General features: G+C 34.5%; 1 protein-coding gene across 3 annotated transcripts in view; it reads left to right on the top strand.

Moving 5' to 3' along the window:
- SEMA3D (semaphorin 3D) overlaps positions 1-23,897 on the top strand; it is a 202,114-nt gene that overhangs the window by 139,306 nt on the left and 38,911 nt on the right. For all 3 annotated transcript variants that reach the window (XM_012461247.3, XM_064375140.1, XM_064375150.1), the window contains 3 exons: positions 15,389-15,503; positions 16,932-17,001; positions 20,599-20,743. In XM_012461247.3, coding sequence (XP_012316670.1) covers positions 15,389-15,503; positions 16,932-17,001; positions 20,599-20,743 — 330 coding nt within the window. The remainder of the gene's footprint in view (positions 1-15,388; positions 15,504-16,931; positions 17,002-20,598; positions 20,744-23,897) is intronic.

Genomic DNA, 23,897 nt, shown 5'->3' with positions numbered 1-23,897 from the left:
TTTGCCAGTGATTGCTATTCCCAGCAACATCACTGCATTGTCCTGATTCTTGGAGCTTAAAATGTTTTTATACAATGTTAAATAATCAAAATGAAAGTAACTTAATATAATCCCTAGAGTAATTTAAGCATCAACAGATTTATATTCTATAGTTTTAGCAACACACACATCACACATTTTAAATTATATATCTTTACATGTATCAAATAAGTTTAAGATTTTATTACGTTTTTACTCTATTAAATATTTTCTAGACCTTTAATATAGATTAGGATTTGAAAGAAAATGAGGTTAAGAGGAAAAAAACAAATAACCACAATGTGAAATATTTATTTTGAAGAACATTGAATGAATTTTTAATCTTGCCATTTTATGTAAATTATAGAAAAACACAGATACTCTATGAGAGGTTTCCATATTGTGCCATCAAAGCTCTAGATTGAATACAAGATTTATGGTATAAAATGCTACTAGAGTCATACTTTGACTTTAATGTACTATTTTTCTGCTTAGATTTGTCTCCACTGAAATAACTTTTCTTAAATAGACGCCTATTGCATCAACTCAGTTATTAAGGGGAAGAGCTGTTAATAGATACTCTCAGTGGGAAGCTTTCTTTGGTCTTGTACAAACTTTTCATTTTCTTCCATCTGAACCTATCACTTTTTATTTCAATCTGTACCCTCAGGCTTCTGAACACTTTCAGGGACAGAAATACAAACCATCATTGCCCTTAAAAGTGCTAATGAAAACATGGCTTTTGAATGAGGCCAACTTGTGAGCCCAGATCATTCTTTACCTAGTGTCCTAGCCAATAATGCTGTCTCCCACTGATCCCCTCACCCCCAGGGGACAGATTCTCTAAAAAGCATTCTCATTCTTTCAGAGTCTAAGAATTCACAGTAATTTCTCTTGAAGCCTCTTGCCTAGAGATGAATGCCTGTTGTTTGGAATAGTTGTAGTGTGTTAGTGTATTGAAGCATGCCTTATAGCAACAGTATACTGACCCTGAAAAGCTGTGTTGTGGATTGACATTATCTGTATAAATGTGCTATGTTAAATAAAGAATAAGGGATTTACAATCAATTAAATGAATTTCAAGATGAACATATATAATGAGTAAGTATATATTTTGCACACCAGTTCAATGCTTAGTTTTTGATAAATAGAATCCATTTAATGGAAATGTGTTTATGACAAAGGTTAATGTCTTATCCTAGTATAAAAATACTGAAAGTTAATCTTAGAGGTGGAGAAATATATTAAAGCAAAATTTAGTTGCCCCATATATAAATTCCTATATTAAAATTATAACCTATTCTGTAAACATCAACCATGGAATATTTTATTTATATTATGAACAAACACATATAGAACTGGAAAGGCAGAGAAAATTGTCATAAATGAGTCTTCTCATCACACATACAGAAAACCTTTGAGGCCACATAGCAGGATTCTGGCATGCTATTGTTCTTGGTTAAAAAGCTAACAAACTGTGAGATCAAAAAGGATTATATGATGGGTGAATTTAAAAAGGAATATATGATGGATGAATTTACTTTAAAAAATAGAAGTTCTTCATTAATTAGTGTATCTCTACTCGATCACTCTTAAATGAATTCTCACTATACATATGATCAGAATTTCTCACTATACGTGTGATCCATTGGTCAAATGTCTACAACATTTTGGTTCTAAATGCTTCCCATGTAATTTCTTAATTACAGCATATGCTGCCCATGTTTCTGACTTAATAATCTAAGATTAAGTTGTGGCAAAAAGTGAACACTTTCAAGTGGAGAGTTCACTGACGACACTAAGAATGACTTAAAATCTTTATTTAAATATATGATGAGATGTCCTACAAAACAGTAACAAGTCTAGCAATAATAAAAAAAAGACCTCAGCATCATTGTTGCTGTTGTATCTTACTTTCACATAAAAAAAAGATTATTCTGACATTATTTGGAACTTATTCCTTTCTGTTGTTTCTTCCCCCAATGTCATTATAATGTTTTTTTTTCTTTTCACAAATAATAACAGAATGCACGTCTGTGCTATGAAACAAAATTGAGTTCAATAGATACAAGTAAAGATCTAAGAAGCAAGAGATCGTGTTAGAGGAAACTAAGTTTCCTCACTGTGTATGCCTCACTGAGTTTACAAAGATTTTTTAGTAATATGAGAGTCCTTATTCTATTTGTTCCACCAGCATATTCCCACAGAACATATTTGAAAATACTAAAGTTTTGTTGTTCTTGCTGTTACAGCTGTTAATTTTTTTTTCATTTCTAACTGAATATTTTAGTACAGTAAAGAACTGCTGACAATTTAAAAGTTCCCTACATCTTCAGCTACTAACTAAAAACCATTGTTTTATTGACTTGTAAAAAGAGATTTATTGACCTGTCAAAGAAATTACTATCAGACTAAGTAGAATATTGTGATTGGTGGGGAAAAGGTTTTGGCAATAGAGAAACATTATATAAAAATAGCTAGGGAGAGAGATCCAAGATGGCTGATCACTAGCAGCTCGGGCTCGTAGTTCCCAGTGAAAGCGCAGAGAACGAGAGGACACCACACTTTCAGACGAGTATTTGTTGCTCACGGACCAGGAGATTCCCAGTGGAGGAGCCCCACGGGTCGCCAGGGCGACTCTTGTGGCCGGTGCGGCGGTTTTGCTGGTGCCTTAGCACGCCAGTTTTTGGTGCAGAGTCCGGAGACTCCCGGGCAGAAAAGCACCATCAATCTTAACACTGCTGTTTTGGCCGGCTCAGTGGATTGCTCAGGTTTCGGCACTGGGAATCAACAAGTTGGACGTCTGCTCAGAGACCTAGTTAGAAAGTCGGTAATTACAAAGACAACAGACAGATAAATATATAATGAAGGGAAGAAATCAGCATTAAAAGGCAGAGAATACTCAAAATCAGAATGCCTCTCCCTCTACAGGGGATCGCAATTCCTCATCAGTAATGGAACAAGGCTTAATAGATTACGAGTATGTTCCAATAACAGAAGCAGGTTTCAAAACGTGGGTGATAAGAAACTTCTGTGAATTAAAAGAACTTGTTCTAACCCAATGCAAAGAAACTAAGAACCTTGAAAAAAGGTTTGACGAAATGTTAACGAGAATGGACAATTTAGAGAGGAATATAAGTGAATTGATGGAGCTGAAAAACACAACACGAGAACTTCGCAAAGCATGCACAAGTTTAAACAGTCGAATTGATCAAGTAGAAGAAAGGATATCAGAAGTCGAGAACCAGCTCAGTGAAATGAAACGAGAAGACAAGATTGGAGAAAAAAGGATGAAAAGGAATGAGCAAAGTCTCCAGGAAATATGGGACTATGTGAAAAGACCTAATTTACGTTTGATAGGTGTACCTGAATGTGATGAAGAGAATGAATCCAAGTTGGAAAATACTCCTCAGAATATCATTCAGGAAAACTTTCCCAATCTGGCAAGGCAGGGTAATATTCAACTCCAGGTAATACACAGAACACCACAAAGATATTCTTCTGGAAGACCAACCCCAAGGCACATAATTGCCAGATTTATTAGGGTTGAAATGAAGGAGAAAATACTAAGGGCAGCCAGAGAGAAAGGTCAGGTTACCCATAAAGGGAAACCTATCAGACTTACAGCAGATCTCTCAGCAGAAACCCTACAAGCCAGAAAAGAGTGGGGACCAATATTTAACATCCTTAAAGAAAAGAACTTTCAACCCAGAATTTCCTATCCAGCCAAACTAAGCTTTATAATCGAAGGAAAAATTAAATCCTTTGCGAACAAACAAGTACTTAGAGAGTTCACCACCACCAGGCCTGCTTTACAAGAGCCTCTGAAAGAAGCACTATACATATAAAGGAACAACCAATATCAGCCTTTCCAAAAATATATCAAAAAGAAAAGAACATTAACACAATGAAAAATTTACACTAACTAATGGGCAAAACAGCCAGCTAGCATCAAATGCCAGTATTAAAGTTATATATATTCTAATCGGATAAAAAGCCAAAACCCATTGGTATGCTGCATCCAGACCCATCTCACATGCAACAATACACAAAGACTCAAAACAGAGAAGGAGGAAGATTTATCAACCAATCAGAGAGTAAAAATAAACAAATAAATAAAAAGCAGCAGATGCAATTCTCGCCTCTGATAAAGTAGACTTTAAAGCAACAAAGAGCAAAAGAGGCAAAGAAGGACATTACATAATGGCAAAAGGATCAATGTAACAAGAAGAGCTAACGATTTTATAGATCAACGAGACAGAAAATTAACAAGGACATCCAGGACTTGAACTGAGACCTGGAACAAGTAAACTTAATAAACATTTATAGAACTCTCCACTTCAAATACATAAAACATACATTACCACCTCACACCTATTCCATAAGAGACTACATAATTGGAAGTAAATCACTCCTCAGTAATCGCATAGCATTTCATAGGTTTAAATGAAATATTGGTTGGCTGCTAGTTTGTTATTTTCTTCCCTTATTCCTTCCTGTTTACATCAAGTATAATTATTGGTATAAAAGAGGTTTTCAATACCCATTACTAAACTGCATTCTAGCCTGGGCAAGAAAGCAATACTCCTACTCTCTCTCTCTTTCTCTTCCTTTTTCCTCCTCTTGTTTATTCCTTTTCTTTCTTTCTTTCTTTAAAAAAAATAAAAATAATAAAAAAAATAAAAATAGCTAAAGGATTATTTGCAGAACAAAGGTGAATCTTCTCAGTTTTATAACTCTTTTATTTATTATTTTATCATCTATTATTTCAACAACAGCAACAAAATGTAAAATAATTTCTGTGCAAAATGCACTATACTAGACAATTAGTGTAAATAATCGACTACTGACCCTTTTCTTTAAAAGCTTATAGTATAGTGAGAGTAATAGACATATAAACAAATAATCATAATGTGATGTAATAAAGATATGAGCTGAGAACTCTAAGGATTCAATGAAGCTCAAAAACATTGTACAGAGGAAGTGGTGCTTTAATTGAGTTCTATGGGGAAGTGGGACTACAATAAGGATGGAGGGCAGGCATTTCAGGCAGTGTTGTGACAGGCTTTTTGTTTTGTTTTGTTTATAAAACAGTGAAGTCTTGTTGTAACTGGAATTCAAGGGATGTGTCTGGGGAGCAATGTCTTTTGAGATTAGAGTGGTAAATTAGTTGATAAGAAATCTTGTTTCCATGTTAGTGAGTGAACTCTATCCTGTAGGCAATGAGGGATTATAAAATGTTTTAAGCAGAGAAGTGACAAGATAGGTAAATATAGTTAGCAGCAATTTGAAGAATGTATCTGGATCCAGAAATTTTTGTGACTGAGAGACCTGTTGGGTTGTTCCCTAAACACAACAGGAACAAAGGGACAAGCACTCAGAGTAAGTTCAAGCGATAGTTCAGAGAGAATCTATGTGCAGACATTTACAAGGTCCTCACTTTATTACTGCTCTTTTAGTATTTTCCTAGTATACACAGGGCTGACCAACAGAGCTTTTCTGTAGTGATGGTAATGTTCTACATTTTCACTATCCAGTACAATAGCCATATAGATGTTAGTGTTCAAATATGACTAGCATGACTCACGAACTGAATTTTTAATGCATTTTAATTATTTGGTCCTATCATACAGATTTTGATACCCACCCTGTAGACCAGTACCCTTTTATTATTGGCAATTATAATTCAGAGACGATACAGCATGGACAAGGAATATGTGCAAAGAGATATATTTTGATATGAGACAGGAAATAAAAAAATTTATGAGCATAGATTTTTATATTTGGACATGAAGAACTTGATGTGGTTCTGAGATATGGGGGCACAATAGCCCAGTTGAAAATATAACCTGAGGCTCGGTAGCGTCTGGACTCATAAATTTGAAAATCACCAGTATATTGGTGAATCTCGAAGTTATGGAAGTGCCTGACATTGCTCAGGAAGATTTGTAATGCAAGATCAAAGGGCAAGGATGGAATCCGAAGGGACAATGACATTTAGGAAATAGCAGAGAAAAGTGTCTGCAAAGGCAATTGACAGGAAATGGTGTCATTGCTGGGTGGAAAAACTGGACAAGAGTGTTGTCACAAGTCAGGGAAAAGGACTGCTTCAAGAAGAAAGCAGTTGTCAAAAATGTTGCTTATTGAAAAGAGGTCAGAAAAGACTAGGCATAAGATTTGGCAGTAAGGATATCATCAAGGACCTTTGCCTGGATGATACGAATGTCAACTTAACATCAGATCTAGGCTTACGTCTTGTTCTACTTTTCATTCTCTCAGTTTCTTAACCTAAAAAATGATGACACCGGGCTCCTATTGCTTCCATGACTATTTTACCAAGCAAATGTAAGGCTTAAATGAGATAATATGAATTTGGATGTGACAGATAACTGAGGAAGTTACCGAAAATAAGGGTGACTTAGATATCTAAGTTTTCAAGCAAGTAACAATCTACTATAAGAGATTGACATATAAATAATGTAAATATCTGGTCACACTACGTGAATTTAATCCCAACAATCACACATATGCACGCATGCACATGTACACAAACATGCACAGACAGACAGACACACACACACACACACACACACACACACCCCATACATATATTTGGAGCCAGATCAACTTAACTGTGCTTAGGAGTAAAAGAAGTTGGTGTCGATGGTAGTGGTGTATGTATTTTGTGGCATTAGGGGCAGGTTAGTTACCAAAGGTGATCAAAAAGAGATGTCATTTTATTATTTTTAAAGGCCAAAGTTATCATTATGATTTTTCTTTATCTTTAGGAGTATTTGTGCTTTGAGGATCGATCTTATTTCTGAACATGGTCAAAGTAATTTGGAGTAGTATTTGGAGAAAATTGCACAAATTATTTGAACAATGCAAATTTTGGTCAAGAGATATCAATGAAGAGAGACAAAATAAATAAACTGACTTAAAAGATAATTTTACTTGGCAATATCAATCAATGACAGCCTGAGGAGAATAAGTACCTTCATCCACAGAATATCTTTTAAACTTTTACCATGTTTATAATTGTACATGGTAGAGCACATTTCTTGAATTATTTTTAATAGTATTCCTACTTGCCAGTCAAACTACTCACTAAATTTTTCCAATAAATTGCTTCACCTTGAGGAATTTCTAAAGTCCTTGTCAAACTCTACAATTCTTTCTACTGTGAAACAGTCAATATTTTGAAGCACAAAATGGTGTGACTTACACCCCAAAGAACTGCTCTCGTAGATGGTAAATAACACAGATCTTCGTGATGAGGTATTAAATGCTCATTGAATGAACAGGCAAAATAGCATGAAATAAACCCGCTGAAAAGATTTGTGTCTATTTACTTTACAAGTCAGTACTTTCAAGATACTGTTATTTATGTCTGTGTGATGTTTATTACTCTGTGTGTGTGTATGTGTGTGCGTTTCCCTTCAAAACCCACCTTTTAAGTTAATGGGTGGAAATACTAGTTCTTTCAGTAAGACTTGCTTCAAAGTTTTCACCTCAAGGCTGTTTTGCATTACTTTTGAATTCTCTTCATTTTTGGAAGAGCTGTCCATTATACTTATGCGAGCCTACTCCAGATTCCAGCTGTAGCTTATGCCAGTTCTCTTTTTTTGTTTTGCAGTATTTCCTTTTCTCCATGCCAAGAATTCAGTTTGGATGGGCCTTTCACATAACTTGCCTGGGGGTCTCATTAATCGCCCTTTGCTTCAGTTCCACTTGCATTGTCTATTTTGATACATGGTCCTATTTGGACAATTACTGCCTTTGAAGATTTGTGTTTTTAGGCCGATGACACTTTCCGTATTTATTGATCTCTGTTGAGCTGTGGTTTTTGTGCTTACTTTCAGCATGTCACTTACAACCTAAATGAGAGATTTAGTGCCCACAAGTTACAGATGTGCTTTTGCTTCACTTCCATCTGTTTTCCTGTCTGAGAAATTCCTAGGAAAAGGTTTATACTGTTTGCTACAGATTTTTTTAATTGAATTAGCTCTGATTCTACCTGAAAAAGACTGCTTAACATGCCTAGATTTACCTAATTGAACGTGCAAAATCTTAGAAACTAAGTTGTTTAGGATAATGTATTACACTAGTCCTATATTTCCAATAATTTTTATGAGTTTCTGAAGCAGTTAGAAAAACATGTTCTCCATTTCTATTTGCTTAGTCATTAACGGCAAATCACAAATAGTTGTCTCTAAATACTAGGTGTTCTTTTCAGAAAAAAAAAAAAAAAAAAAAAAAAAAAAAGCCTTGAAAGCCTCTATAAAATGTATCCCTTAAAAGCTGCTGTGTTTAACACCTGCAGCAAAGGGTTTTGTCTTCATTTTGTTTTTGCCCCCTATCCTTTGCCTTAGAAGTTTGAGTTTCTGTGTGAGTGTGTGTGTGTATGTGTGTGTGTGTGTGTGTGTGTATATATATATATATATATATATATATATATATATATTTTTTTTTTTTTTTCCTCTAAAGTATTTCAAGATTATTAGTAGGTGAGGTAAAACTCTCTATGCTTTGGATGTCAATAATATTTTTTTGATTCCTAAGTCTCAGAAATGGCACAAAAGCCTTTGAAAACAGTAAAAAGCAAATGCCAATAGATCTTCCTCTGGTAAAGAGAAACAGTATCTACAAATTTCTCTTTATGTTTAAAAAAATGCTTGTAATTTCAGAGCTATGAAGAGATACTTGTTTCTACATGTTATATGTTTCTGTGTTACACAGTTGTTTCTACATTTGCTTCTACAGCTTAACTTACCTGAATTGACTGCCAAATATGGTTATGTGAAAACTCACAACCGTATTTTAAAATTTCATATTAATATTTTTAAAATAATACTACAAAACAAAAAAGAGAACTGGCATAAGCTACTTTATTTTTTAGTGATCAGACCTCTGTTTAAAAATCCCAATGAACCAGGTACATGAAACATAGTTATAGCATTGCAACTATTGCAAGAGAAGACCGAGAGGCTAAAATGGGAAGTTCAGCATAGTTCTTTCATTTGATTTAATGAGCATAACTACTATATTCCATTATTTCACTTAATGTATTGAAATATCCTCATTTAAGATCTTCTTCACAATATACTAATACATTTCAATATATGGCATACACTTGCCAGGTTTCACTTTTTGTTTCTACCATGTCATGGTCATAGTTTCAAGCTTCTGAATAGGCCATGCTGAGTTTGGCTTATCCTTATCATTATTATTTATTTATACAGCCCCATGCAGATCATTTGTACTAAGTTTTCAAAGAAAGATTCTAAAATCTGTCCCTAGAAAAAACCTCGTGAAGATTGAGACAACACAGATAGATGTAGATTGGACAGTTGCTGTGGGATCTATTGTAAATGACAAATCAAGCAAAGAATATGAATGATGGATTGAAATATAACAGACTTTAAATCAAAAACACAAAAGTATTAAGTTTCCCTAATCTTATTTGTTGAATTTGTAAAAATGGCCAATAGAAATCCTGTGTGTTTGCCTCAGTGTTACTTTGAGTAATGGAATTAGTTTTATTAATTTATAATACTGTAGTATTTATATAACACTTCAAAAGAAGGTTAGTAGTGTTAATTCAAGCCAAAATCTATAAGCCCAAGTGTATTAATGGGTAGAACAGAGAGTGGCGCACACAAAAGATGCATAGATTATGCTTTTCAAAATGTCTGAAAAATTCACTTTCTTGCTTGCAAAAATATATAGAAGAGCAGCATTAGGTAAAAAAAAAAAAAAAAAAAAAACAACTAAATTTTAAGCAAAGAACAATTTATAACCTCTAATTCCAGCATCAACTATTTTTTTAAAGTTCTTAGGCTTTGTCATTCTGCAGTTTCTATTTATTTGAAAAGCCTAGTGTCCTTCAACTTAAACTCATTAATAGGGTTACAAATCTCTGAATACAAATTAGTAGCTTAACAAAATACTTGTTTTCAAATGTCTTGGAGATTAAACTGATTTTATGAAATCTTCAGGATTTAAGAGCATAGGAGCTGAAAGTCAATTATTACATTTTCCAAAAGCCACTGTTATCTAATATATAGGTCAAAATGACAATGTTTATAAAAGACTGAGGTATCCTTGAAGAGGATGGTATGTACAGATAAAATCATGTTTAATGGCACCCAGTTTAATGACCCAAAGGTCAAAAGACACACTCAATGAAAGTTCATGTGTGACAGCTGCTAGCTACTTTACATGTCTATGTAAGATTTGTAAGGGTTTGAGTTTTGCTGGGACAGCAGAAGGAAAATGTAATAGCACATTACCCTGCTTTAGGTCTGATCTACCTATGTAGATGCTATGATTGGAAGATCCTAGTAATTCATAAATGCAGGCATCAGCCAATCAAATGACTCAGAAGTACTATATTTTAAAGTTGATGAAGCATTGCAAATTGTGATTTGTTTTGTCTTTGATTTTTTTCTTTTTTTAATTAGCCATTTTAAAATTAAGAAATATTGCAAACATATAAAAGTTACAGGAAAAAGAAAACAGGCACCCTCTGTGCTTACCACCCAAATTGAACACATGTGATCAGGCTTGTTTACATTTAATTTCTTTGTTACTTTCATCTGCATCTTTGTTTAGAGGGTGTCAAGGCTTTTGGAAACCTAACTACAAAAAGTGAATGATAAATAGTGTAGAGACCCACAGAAGTGACTGGTGACTAAGAACTGCTGATTTTGACATCTTAATAATAAATCTATTGTGTTAGTGAGATGGTTGTATTCTTTAGAACTTCACAAAAATAAGCAAGGAGGTGACAATTTAGTACAAAAGTGATTACCTCCCTTTCAGCCTTCTTCTAGGCTTAAAGTTCTTAGAGGGGATTGTGTGGATATGCAAACAAATCCAGGGACTGAGAACTGGTCAACAAAGTCAGCCCAACTGACATTTCCCTACAGGAGAAATACAACTCCTTGTGAATTGAACTTTTCCATCTCAGGTCATGCTTCTGGATGTCTGCAAGAGTTACTATTCAGTCATTAAATGCTTATAATCCGTTCCTGAGTGCTATTATCCCAGGAACTATATTTGCTATTCTGTTGACAGCAGGTAGCTTTCATCTTTGGCTTGGATTTTTTTGTTTTGTTTTGTCTTGTTGTTTTTTTTTTTTAATCTTTTTATTCCTGAGGGGCTGGGTAGGTAAGATTATTTTGTTCAAAAAATTTCTACTTTTATTTTCAGGTTAAAAGAAATGCAGGTACAGTTTAAATCCCTTTCCTGTCCAACAAATCTAGACAGGATTATTCTGCTAGTTAGAATTTTCTCACGGTTACCTTAAATATCAATGATAATTATAAATAGAAAAGTAGGAAATGTTTGAAAACGAACATTTATTGTCATGTTTACATAGTAAAATAGTTAAAAGAAAATATGATTGCTCATTTTTATGAAGTAATACTGTGTATACCTGTTAAAGGAATGTCATTAAGCAGATATTCTGATTATATGTATATTCATTTAGCAAAATAATTTCGTCACATATTCTGTGATGGGTAAACTAAATTTTAGTCTCTGGCATTTTATTCATGATCATTGATATATTTGTTTATATTTATTGAATCAACATTATTTTTGTATTTGCTGCTGACCCTCTCAAAATATACAAATTTAGGCAAAGACAATTTAATAAAGACCATGAATATATAATAATACATTGAAATAAAAGTGTTTTTACTAGACCTCTGCTTAGCACAACTAGAAAGATGCTAAAAATGTAAAGATTAGATATGTTACCTTAAAAAGATCTAAGTCAAGAGTCATGAGAAGATTAGAAAATATCTTATATATTTAAATTCATTTAAAATTATCTTAGATTCTGATAATTCCAGATACACCTCTTCTCACTGGAATCCTACTATATGTGGACACAGAACTTGTTACATTAGGAGAAAGCATCAATATTTTTGATGTATATCTATTAATGTATAGATATCTATTCGTAAATGATCTGAGGATATTGGCATTATAAACAAGTCCTATCTAGACAAATCTGTCTGCATCTGCAGACATCTGAAATCATCCAATAGATTGCTGAAACATACTTTATTTTTTAACAATAATACTCATAATAAAGGTATTGTATGTAAAATGTAAATATAAGACCAATTACAGACATGCTTTTTATAAGAGAGTCACTATATAGAATATATTATGCATTTTCTTAAAAGGAAACTGATTATTTAACTTCTTTGCCAATTACTAAATTTTTAAGTAGTTCTTCATGTGCACTTAATAACATACAGACACTTTGGCCTGGCATTAAAGCTTTCCTTGATCTTACCCCAATTTACTTTTATAACTTTTTCCTTCACTATTTTAATTGATCTCAGTCTTCATCTAACCACAATTTATACTGGTTCTCCCTACATGTTCTGGATTGTTCCACCCTTTGTCCTTTTCCCTAGTTTCCAGCGATGAACACATTTCCTGAACCAATCTCTTCATCTGTAGTTTGGTCCCATCTATGAATGAAAAAGTTAGCTTTAAATCCACTCTTCAGTGAAGCTTTTGCCATTTTCCCACTATAAAGAAATTTTAGAGGAGACTCAAACTCCTTGGCCCTTAGTCTATACCATTCTGATTTTTTTTATGTTTTATTCTTAGTTATTTATTAACTAATTAATTGTGTCTTTATTCAACAGTGAGAGAGATTTAGTGACATATCGGGAGCTAAGTGGGGGGAATTTTAGGGAGTGCATTTTTCTAGCGGGAATTAAAAATTATTCAATAACCAACTAAAAATTATTGTGTTTTTTATTATCACCACCTACCAGTAATTGTAAACAGTATCAGTGACAATATACTAATCATAGAAGAGTCTTGTTGGTCTAGATTTTAAATTGCTGTTTACTACTGCATATCTATTATATATACGTCTATATGTATATATGGATATTTGTGTGGATAGTCAACCTCCAGCACACATGAATCAGCTACACACATGTTCCAAGAGTAAGTACATAATGATTTGGAATCATTTAAAATTTAAAACAGTGAGACATAGTGCAAACTGTGAGATGTGATAGTTTTTTCCTTAAGTGCCAATTTTTAGTTGATACATGAACTATTTTATTGAATGTTGTTGCTTTTATATTTCAAAGCTATTATTTTAAAATTGTGTGTTATAAACCTAAAGATAAAATAAAGAAAATAATTATTATTTCTGATTTTTACATAAATATTATGGAAAATATATCTTTAGTGGGAAGGGAATGTAAAAAATGATTCACTCTGGGTATTACATACCATAGGTGCCCTTGGTGTTAGGTGCTAAGGCTATCAAGATACCTCTGGTCTCTGGTTTCCTTTCCCTCTTCCCCTCCCCCTTTCTTCAAACATAGTATTTAGATGATTTCAAATCCTCTTGTTGGTTATAGTCATTTAGATGCTTTTCTCTAATTTAGTTTAATTTCAGAGATAAAAGGAGAAAGTTTCTAGATATTCAGACTTGAAACTTAATAGTTAACTTCTCATTAACTTTACAGAACATAGATTGATTGAAGGATAAATGACTTTACATAATTTATACTTAAATATAAATAAATTATTGGAAAAGATGGCTCCAAGAGTAATTTAAATATATTAGTCTCATTTTATTATAAGCACAGTGGAGCTAGTTGAGTCAAATGAATAAAAAAATCATACTTATTCAGTGTTCACAGGTGTATTAGTCTGTTTTCACACTGCTGATAAAGACATACTGGAGATTGGGCAGTTTACAAAATAAAGAGGTTTTATTGGACTCAGTTTCACATGCCTGGGGAGGCCTCACAATCATGGTGGAAGGCAAGGAGGAGCAAGTCACATCTTACCTGGATGGCAGCAGGCAAAGAGAGCTTATGCAAGGCAACTGCCATTTTTAAAACCATAAGCTCTCATGAGACCCATTCATTATCACAAGAATGGCATGGGAAAGATCCACCTCCGTAATTCAGTCATCTCCCACAGAGTCCCTCCCACAACACGTGGGAATTATGGGAGCTACAAAATGAGATTTGGGTGGGGACACAGAGCCAAACCGTATCAACGTGTAGATATTAATTTAAAAATGGGAACATAGATTTTTATGTTGTTATTGAATAGTATAATCCTGTTTATTCTGTAATTTTAAGTGTTTATCTTTAGCTAAATGCTTAAAGAACATTTTTAATGAACCATTTCAGAGTAAAAATAAAGTATGGAAAATATAGATAAATATTCTTTAAAAGAATTGTTTTGGTTTTGGTTTTGTTTGCTTTTGAGACAGGGTCCTGCTCTGTCATCCAGGTTGGAATCAATGGCACAAACATGGCTCACTGCAGCCTCGACCTCCTGGGCTTAAGCAATCTTCCCTCTTTAGCCTCCCGAATAGCGGGAACTGCAGGTACATACCACCACACATGGCTAATTTAAAAAATTTCTGTAGAGATGAGACCTCATTATGCTGACCATACTGGTCTCAAACTACTGGGTTCGAGTGATCCTCCTGTCTTGGCCTCCCAAAGTGCTGAGATTATAGGCAAAAGGATGTTTTTTATATATGTGTTATGCATATGTTTATGTTGCCTTGACATAAACTATTAGTAAGACATTTAATTAGTAAGACATTAAATCTGAAAAACACTTTTAAGCCTATAAAGTGACATATTGCTAAAGGATGCAAATATTGTCTTTAATCTTATAAATAATATACAAGTCAGTACTATCATTCGTTAAACTCAAGTTTCCTGGGACTATGCTAAATATTTTATAGACTTCTTTCCCCATTTAATCATCAAACTAACCGTATTTCAGCTGGGTGCAGTGGTACACACCTGTAGTATCAGCTACTCAGGAGACTAATATGGGAGGATTACTTGAGCCCAGGAGTTTGAGGCTGTAGTGTACTGTGGTCTTGCCTGTGAATAATCACTTATTCCAGCCTGAACAACACAGACAGACCCCATCTCTGAAAAACAACAACAACAAAAATTAACTGACCACATTTCAAGGCATTTATCATTTTTATCAAAGAGAAAATAGACACTTAAATAATTAAATAGTCTCTTGCAGGTCTTGAAGCAAAAAATTGGCAGGTGGGATTTGATTTCAAGCTGCCTTATTTACTATTGCCTTGTATGCATCTACTCATCCAATAGAGCTAAATTGCTTGTATTGAATTTATTTAACCACGAGAAAAACATTTAATGTTGAGGGCCAATATTGTCTTTTCTCTTCTTTTAAAGTTCAAGGACTAAATATCTAGGTTCTGTGTTTTTGTAAGCAATCAATAAAACACTACTTGTAATAGCCACCAGTTTTAGTGAGTGATAAAATTGTATTGGTAAATGTTTATATTTATTTATTTATTCCATGACAGAATGATGCAGGAGGACAACGCAGCCTGATAAACAAGTGGACGACTTTTCTTAAGGCCAGATTGATTTGCTCAATTCCTGGAAGTGATGGGGCAGATACTTACTTTGATGAACTTCGTAAGTTCCTTCTTTCCTTCTTTCTTGGAAAAGCCTTACTGCCTAATTAAGTAACTTGGCATGTATTTTGCTTTAGCTCCAAATGTTTGATTAATTATATCCCAGCAAACCTTATAGGAAGAGTTCTTACTAAAATTCACACACGAAGTACACGGAAGTGCTCTAGGTCCGGGCACACGTTGTAATGCAGTAACTCTTCTCCTTATAAGAGTCCTCAAAGTAAGTGAAGGAAACAAAACTGCAGCAAGAGACAGAAAGATATGAGCTCTGGAACGGCACAGTTCACCCATTCTCCATGCAGTCTTTCATTTTGAAAGAAGCCACCTTTTATAGGTAGGAAAACTTGGATTCTTTATTCCATGGATGCCCTCTGCTGGAGAGTAGAGGAGATTTGGTGAACACTGTCCCTTTAACTTGTTAATAAAAAGAATTCTCAGAAGCAGTACACAGCTTCTTCTATTTCACTTCTCCTCTTCACTCCCTCAAAAACGCCTTCCAAGTCCTACAATGATTTTTTCTGGTTGTGTATAATGTTGCACTATTAGCTTTTATCTTCTTGAACTTGTTCTTCTTTTTGCCATGTAATGTAAAAATGATAATCTATATCAGGGAATTATTTCATCAGTATTATATATTTTACAAGCTTAAAGTATATACTCCGTAATCGTGGATGACCTCTTATATTGTATATAAGCACATTCACATATTAGTCTTTTAAAGAATATTATTTGCACATAACTTACTATCAATATTGCACTAATTTTGGGGTAGCTATTTTCATATTGTTACGAAATAGGTAAATGAGGCTGGGCGCAGTGGCTCACACCTGCAGTCCCAGCACTTTGGGAGGCCAAGGCAGGCAGATCACTTGAGGTGAGGAGTTTGAGACCAGCCTGGCCAATATGGCAAAACCCCATCTCTACTAAAAATACAAAAATTATTCGGGCTGGTGGCAGGCACCTGTAATCCCAGCTACTTGGAAGGCTGAGGCAGCAGAATAGCTTGAACCTGGGAGGCATAGGTTGCAGTGAGCAGAGATCGTGCCACTGCATTCCAGGCTGGGTGAAGAGCAAGTCTGTGTCTCAAAAAAAAGGTAAATTAATTGCTAAGTTGACACAATTATAGGACAGAGCTTTTTTACACTAGAGGGTAAAATTTACCTATTTTTTGGTTTGTATTTTCTATTTTATATGAAATCAGAGATTTATAATTGAAAACTGCCTTGGAGATTGTCAACTGTACCATCCCATACATAGTCAGGGAGAAAAAAAAAATCTTATTTTTGATTTCTCAAGGCATAATATAGTGCCTCTGTTATTTTAATCTTATATACTATTTAGATTTTTAGAGTTTCAGTTGTGTTATTAACAAAAAAGCAAATGTAATACTGAAAAATAAGAGTTAATATTTATTTTTCCCCTTTAATAGAAGATATTTATTTACTCCCCACAAGAGATGAAAGAAATCCTGTAGTATACGGAGTCTTTACTACAACCAGGTATGTTCAACAAAATGCTTTTAATGCTTCTAGGGAATTTTATATGTAAGCAAGCCAATATAATTGTAGGTTATTTTTGTCGCTGCGTTTGTAGTAATGTGTCATAAACATTTTTTTCATTTTACCTTTTCATTTAGTGTTCCTGAAAAATCATTCAATATCAATGTAAAAATTCTCCTTTTTCTATTTACATCAGCATAGCATTTGCTATAATAATTACCACAGGTTATTTAACCAGTCCCCTGAATGTGGACATTTCTGTTATTTCCAAACCCCTACTGCTGCATATAATGTTTCAATGACTAATCTTGTGCATATGCCATTCCCCGTATGAACAAATGTATCTGTGAGATAAAGTCCCAAAATAAATGTTCTGGGTGCAGAAGGCATATGCAGGCTGGACACAGTAATCACGCCTATAATCCCAGCACTTCAGGATTCCAGAGTGGAAGGATGGCTTGACCTCAAGAGTTCAAGACCAGCCTGGACAACACAGTGAGGCCCAGTCTCTCCAAGATTTTTTTTTAATGAGCCCCCATGGTAGCACATGCCTGTAGTCCCAGGTACTCAGAAGGCTGAGGTCAGAGGATTGTTTGAGCCTGGGAGTAGAAGCTGCAGTGAGCCATGATGGTGTCACTGCACTCCAGCCTGAGTGACAGAGCGAGACCCTGTCTCAGAAAAAAAAAAAAAAAAAGGTATGTGCATATATTAATCATAGTAAGTACGTCCAAGATGTGTGTTATAGTGGTAGTACAAAGGAAATACGTGGATAAATGGTTAAGTCCATTGGTGAGGCTGTAATCATGAGATGGGACACTCTTAACTTGTAAAACATCATCACGTGCTATTCTGTTATTATTTCCGAGTTACACTCCAAAGATAGGTGTGGCCGTTATGACTATTTCACTGCTTTACTAATTTAGGCAAAGAATGTTTGCATTACTTGCTCAAAGAGGAGCAGCCAATTAGTAGTAAAAATAAGACTTGAAGTGAGGATAATTTCCTGGTTTCTACTCCTGTATTTTTGTCTTCTTTTTGCATAATTCTTTTCTGTACTTATCATTGGGACCCTCTGACTTCCTTAAAAGTTGTACTAGCATCTCTGGGCATAGTGGCTCAGACTTGTAATCCCAGCACTTTGGGAGACCAAGGCAGGTGGATCACCTGAGGTCAGGAGTTTGAGACCAGCCTCCCCAACATGGTGAAACCCCATCTCTACTAAAAACAATTAGCCAGGTGTGGTGGTGTGCGCCTGTAATCCCAGTTGCTCAGGAGGCTGACGCAGAAGAATCGCTTGAACTTCAGAGGCAGAGGTTACAGTGAGCCGAGATCATGCCATTGCACTCCAGCCCAGGCAACAAGAGTGAAACTCCGTCTCAAAAAAAAAAAAGAAAAGAAAAAAGTTGTACCAGCATCTATGAAACTTTCTCAAAAAATATGTGGGTCCCACTGCCTTAATTTTGTTTAATTCAGTAACTTAAATTTGACTATGTTCAAAGCACATCCTTACTCCTGTTCCCTATGACTGCCTACATTCTCGGAAATAGTTTTCACATTTTCCATAGCTCTGCTGTCAATCTTTATCAATGTATATTGACATCAGTATAGGAGGAATTGAAGATACTGATATTGATACTGAAAAAAAGGTCATACTGCCTCCTACTGAATACATTTTTAATCTATTTTATATGCACAATGTAGTTTAATTTTTTTCTGTAGCACAATCCTCCTTTAGTTCACAATACCTTAGTCATAAACTGAAATGCTTTATTGGTTCAGAATATATCAGAAAATAAAATACTATCTGATTCATTATAAGTTACAGAATATGAATGTTTAAATATGAAAATAAAGCAGGTATTGTAGGAAAGTGCTATTTTGGACTTCAGTTTTTCTGTTCATTTATATCCAAATATAAAAAGGTGCAAGAAGTGCCTCTAGTCAAGTACCTCAACCCTAGTTCTCTTGGCACCTTTCCAGTTGCAGAACTTTCTTTGAAGTCACTCTGCTCCACACACAAGGCACGGACATGTGCCAGGAAAATATAGCCCCAAGATAGTTCGTTTTTTTCTCCTATTAAGTTTCTGCCCACCCAGAGTGTGAAGTTACAAGTTAGCTCTTTGTTCTTCCTACACTTTATTGTTTTGTTTTTAATGCCATCCTGAAGACCAAAGTGACGTTGAAATGTGTATCACATCCTTTGTCCATCAGGAAGATATAATTAACCTGCCATAATGGCAATACCATTAAGAATGAGGCTTAAAATATCCTAGGCAGTATGATTTTTGTGGCAACGCCACCTCCATTCTCAGCAGCTGTTTTTTTTCCCAACTACCTGTTTACCATTACCTCTCAAAGTTTCCATTAACGTCATTCCAAGAGTATTAATAATTGAGTTACCATGCTAGAGAAGCATTAGCCTTATTTGTTAATGCTAAGAGTTTTGTTTTTTGTTTTTCTTTTTGCGACAGAGTCTTACTCTGTCACCCAGGCTGGAGTGCAGTGGCATGATCTTGGCTCACTGCAAGCTCCTCCTCCTACGTTCAAGCAATTCTCCTGCCTCAGCCTCCTGATTAGCTGGGACTACAGACACACGCCACCGTGCCTGGCTAATTTTTGTATTTTTAGTAAAGACAGGGTTTCACCATATTGGGGAGACTGGTCTCAAACTCCTGACCTTGTGATCCGCCCGCCTTGGCCTCCCAAAGTGCTGGGATTACAGGCGTGAACCACCTCTCCCAGCAATGCTAAGATTTTTAATACGTCTCTCAGATCATAAACGGTGAAGTTTTCAACCCAAAGAAGATATCTCAATTTCTAGAAATAAAGCAAAAAATAAAGAAAAGGCATCTGATTAGTGTTAATTTTCATGAGTTTGCAAAAATTTATAAAATTCCTGTGGAGCTTTTTGCCTTTTAATACTTTCTCTAATCCTGTGTAATTATAATTACTTTAAGTATTAGATAAGTTAATGTAATACATAAACTCATAAATTCAAGGAGGACCAAAAAGAAAAAAGATTGTTTCAACATTTTAAAATCAGTTTAATAAAAATCATATAAATAAATTATTTAGCAACTAATGTTTAATGTATATTCATTCACTGTAAGAAAACAAATGAGAATAATATTATTCAAATATTTAAATAATTCTTTCCTAAAAAGTAGGTAATCTCACCTTTTATTTTGTAAGCTCTTTGGAAGGCATTATGCTGTAATAACTTCAAATAAAATGGAAGAACATGTAGATATATATAATACTCTTTCATGCATATTCCTTTTTATCCTCCAAGGTTTTTTTAAGATAATTTCTATTTATCTAAAAACTCCCTGAAAACTTAGCTGGCATCCCTGTGCTGGGTACTCATGCATGTTCTACTTTGCTTACTATATTTACTGGCAATGGAGTTATTATTACACTTTATTTAGAATTGTTTAGCTATAAGCCCCTTGAGGACATAGGCACATTGTGTCTACAGTACCTGTCAGAATAAATGCGCTAAGTAAATTTTGTCCACAGCATTTGCTGATAGTATGTGCTCAGTCAGTGTCTATTGAATTAATCAGTGAATGATTGAATCATGTTGCTTTTTTTCAGCTCCATCTTCAAAGGCTCTGCTGTTTGTGTGTACAGCATGGCTGACATCAGAGCAGTTTTTAATGGCCCATATGCTCATAAGGAAAGTGTAGACCATCGTTGGGTGCAGTATGATGGGAGAATTCCTTATCCACGACCTGGTACAGTATGTATTCAACCTAATAATTAAATTATTTTCCTAAGCCCATATTTAATTCCTATTTTAATTGGAATAAGCGGCTATTCACCAGAGCCACATGTGCTGTAATAACTATTATTTATTTACAGTGATGTGTTAGCATTTTCATCCTCCATTGAATTTGAATAAGAATTTTAGTTACTTTGAAAAAATAGACTACGTCATAAGGCTCTAACCATGCTGACAATATGGAGCTTATCCCCAACATGTTTATGCTGATAGAATCATTGGAAAGATTTAGTTATCTAGAATGATAGATTTTCTAAATTCGATGGAAATGTCAAAGAAGTATTATTTCTCGCATGCAGCTCTGCATGCAGTCTTCTAATCCCCACTTCTACTTTGAAAAGACCACATCATAATGGTTCGCTTAATTTATCTTTTTTGTTATATACATTTATCTTTTCTTTACTTAATTGTACCTTAGAATAATATGCACTTTTTAAATGGAAAAGGAATTTTAGAAAATCCTCAGTCAAAATTTTTTTTCAGATAGTATAAATCATGTTTAAAGCATAAATGATAGAAGTAAGAAATGTATTTTAGAGTTTATACATTTGTTTAAAACAAAAACAACTGCAGTTCAAAATACTGTTATATGTATTTAAAGTAAAAGGATTTTTAAAACTTTTGTTGATATTATTAAGACAGTTTAAGTGATTTTAACATCAGGATTATTTGTTGACAATATTAAAGAGGAAAGATACTTTTTTTTCATTTTGGATTTATTCTGAATATTACTACCAAGAGGTCTAAAATAATTACCAAAATAGCTGAGAAAAATATTGACTTCACTCCTCAAATTTTACTGGATATTACCTTTTCGTATGTTCATTCTTAAAGGAGAACCAGCTGGTAGCTATGCTTTCTGAATTCTCTTTCCATCTTCCTGTTATATAACTTAATTAAACTTGGGAAGCTTACTATACAGCCATCTCTATCTTTTCCTTAATAATTCCTCAATATAAATTTGTTTCAAGGATGGTTTCTGACTTGATTATAAAGGATAATGATGTTTGTGGAAACATGTTTTTTTCGAATAATATGATTTTCAGGACTCTTTTTTTTAATTTTCTCTCTTTTTATTATTGTGATGAGAACATTTAACAAGAGATCTACCCCCTTAAACTTTTAAATTTACCATCCATTATTGTTGAGTATAGGTACAATGTTGTACAGTGGATCTCCAACACTTACTCATTTTAGTTAACAGAAACTTTATGCCCATTGCCCTTGGAAACCACAATTCTGCTTTTTGATCAATTATTTTGACTATTATAGATACCTTATATAAGTGGAATCATGCAGTGTTCATTTCTCTGCAAATGCTTTATTTCACTCAATATAATGTCCTTAAGATTCATTCACGTTGTTGCATAGTGTATGTAGAATTTCCTTGTTTTTAAAGGATGAATGGAATCTCATTTTATATATATATGTATATATATATACACACACATACACCCTATATATATCTATATACACATATAGAGATATGTGTATCACATGTATATAGATATATACATATATGATGCATATATTGTATATAAATATATGTGTATATATATACATTTTTATATGATACATGTCTCATGTATATAGCTATATAATATATAATCCCAGATGCGTGCGTGCACACACACACACACACACACACATTTTCTTCATCCATTCATATGTTGACAGACATTGAGGTTGTTTCCATATCTTGACTATTGTGAATAGTGCTGCAATGAACCTAAGAGTGATACTCTCTCACATATCTTTGATATCCTAATTTCAATTATTTTAGATAAATATCCTGAAGTGGGATTGCTGCATCATATGGTAGTTCTATTTTTAATTTTTTGAGGAACTGCCGCACTGTTTTCCATAGTGGCAGTACCATTTTGCTATACCACTAACAGTGTGCACGGGTTCCAATTTCCCACATTTTCCTTAATGCCCGTATTTTGTTTTAATGATATTATCCGTCCTGATAGATGAGAAGTGATATCTCATTGTGGTTTTGATTTGAATTTCTCTGTTTAGTGATGAACAATTTTCATATACCTGTTGGCCATCCATATGTCTTCTTTGGAGAAATGTCTATTCACATACTTAGTAATTAGGTTATTCTTTCTCTATTTTTTTTTTTTGTCAGAGTCTTGCCCTGTTGCCCAGGCTGAGTGCAGTGACGTGATCTCAGCTCACTGCTACCTCCACCTCCCGGGTTCAAGCAATTCTCCTGCCTCAGCCTCCAGAGTAGCTGTGATTACAGGCGTGCACATCCACGCCCAGCTAATTTTTATATTTTTAATAGAGACAGGGTTACACCATGTTGGCCTGGCTGGTCTTGAACTCCTGACCTCAGATGATGCACCTGCCTCAGCCTCCCAAAGTGCTGGGATTACAGGCATGAGCGACCGGGCCCGGCCTAGGTTATTCTCTTTTTTAACTATTTTTTATTCCTCAGATATCACAGTTGTACTTACTAGTTTCATTTGCTTATATTTTAACAGTAATATAGCACTTATGATATGGAGGTATTTTTTTAAATGTTTTACAAATATTAACTTATTTAATACTCATAATAATCCAGTGAAACATGTGCTGTTATTATTAATTCCATTATATGATGAGGAATGTCAGGCACAGACAGGTAGAGTAACTTGCCCAAGGTCACAAAGCTAATTAGTGATAGGGCTGGGTTTCAACTCCAAGCTTCAAATTCTTGGTTCTTTACTATGATACTGTAAATTCAAGGTCGTCGTTCTTACACTAAGTCCCAGTTATTAGTTCTTTTTATTTGTTTTATTTTTTATTTTTGAGACGGAGTCTTGCTCTGTCTCCAGACTGGACTGCAATGGCGCGATCTCGGCTCACTGCAACCTCCGCCTCCTGGGTTCACGTGATTCTTCTGCCTCAGCCTCCCGAGTAGCTGGGACTACAGGCGCGTGCCACCACACCCGGCTAATTTTTTTTTGTATTTTTAGTAGAGACGGGGTTTCATCATGGTGAGGATGGTCTCGATTTCTTGACCTCGTGATCCGCCCGCCTCGGCCTCCCAAAGTGCTGGGACCAGTTATTAGTTCTTATACTATGATGTTACACTAAAAAAAAAAATGTTAAATTATATTAT

Source organism: Aotus nancymaae, unplaced genomic scaffold (assembly GCF_030222135.1).
Source record: "Aotus nancymaae isolate 86718 unplaced genomic scaffold, 86718_ANA_hifiasm-v0.15.2.pri h1tg000002l, whole genome shotgun sequence".
Lineage (NCBI taxonomy): Eukaryota > Metazoa > Chordata > Mammalia > Primates > Aotidae > Aotus > Aotus nancymaae.
This window is presented reverse-complemented; position numbering and strand designations above follow the sequence as displayed.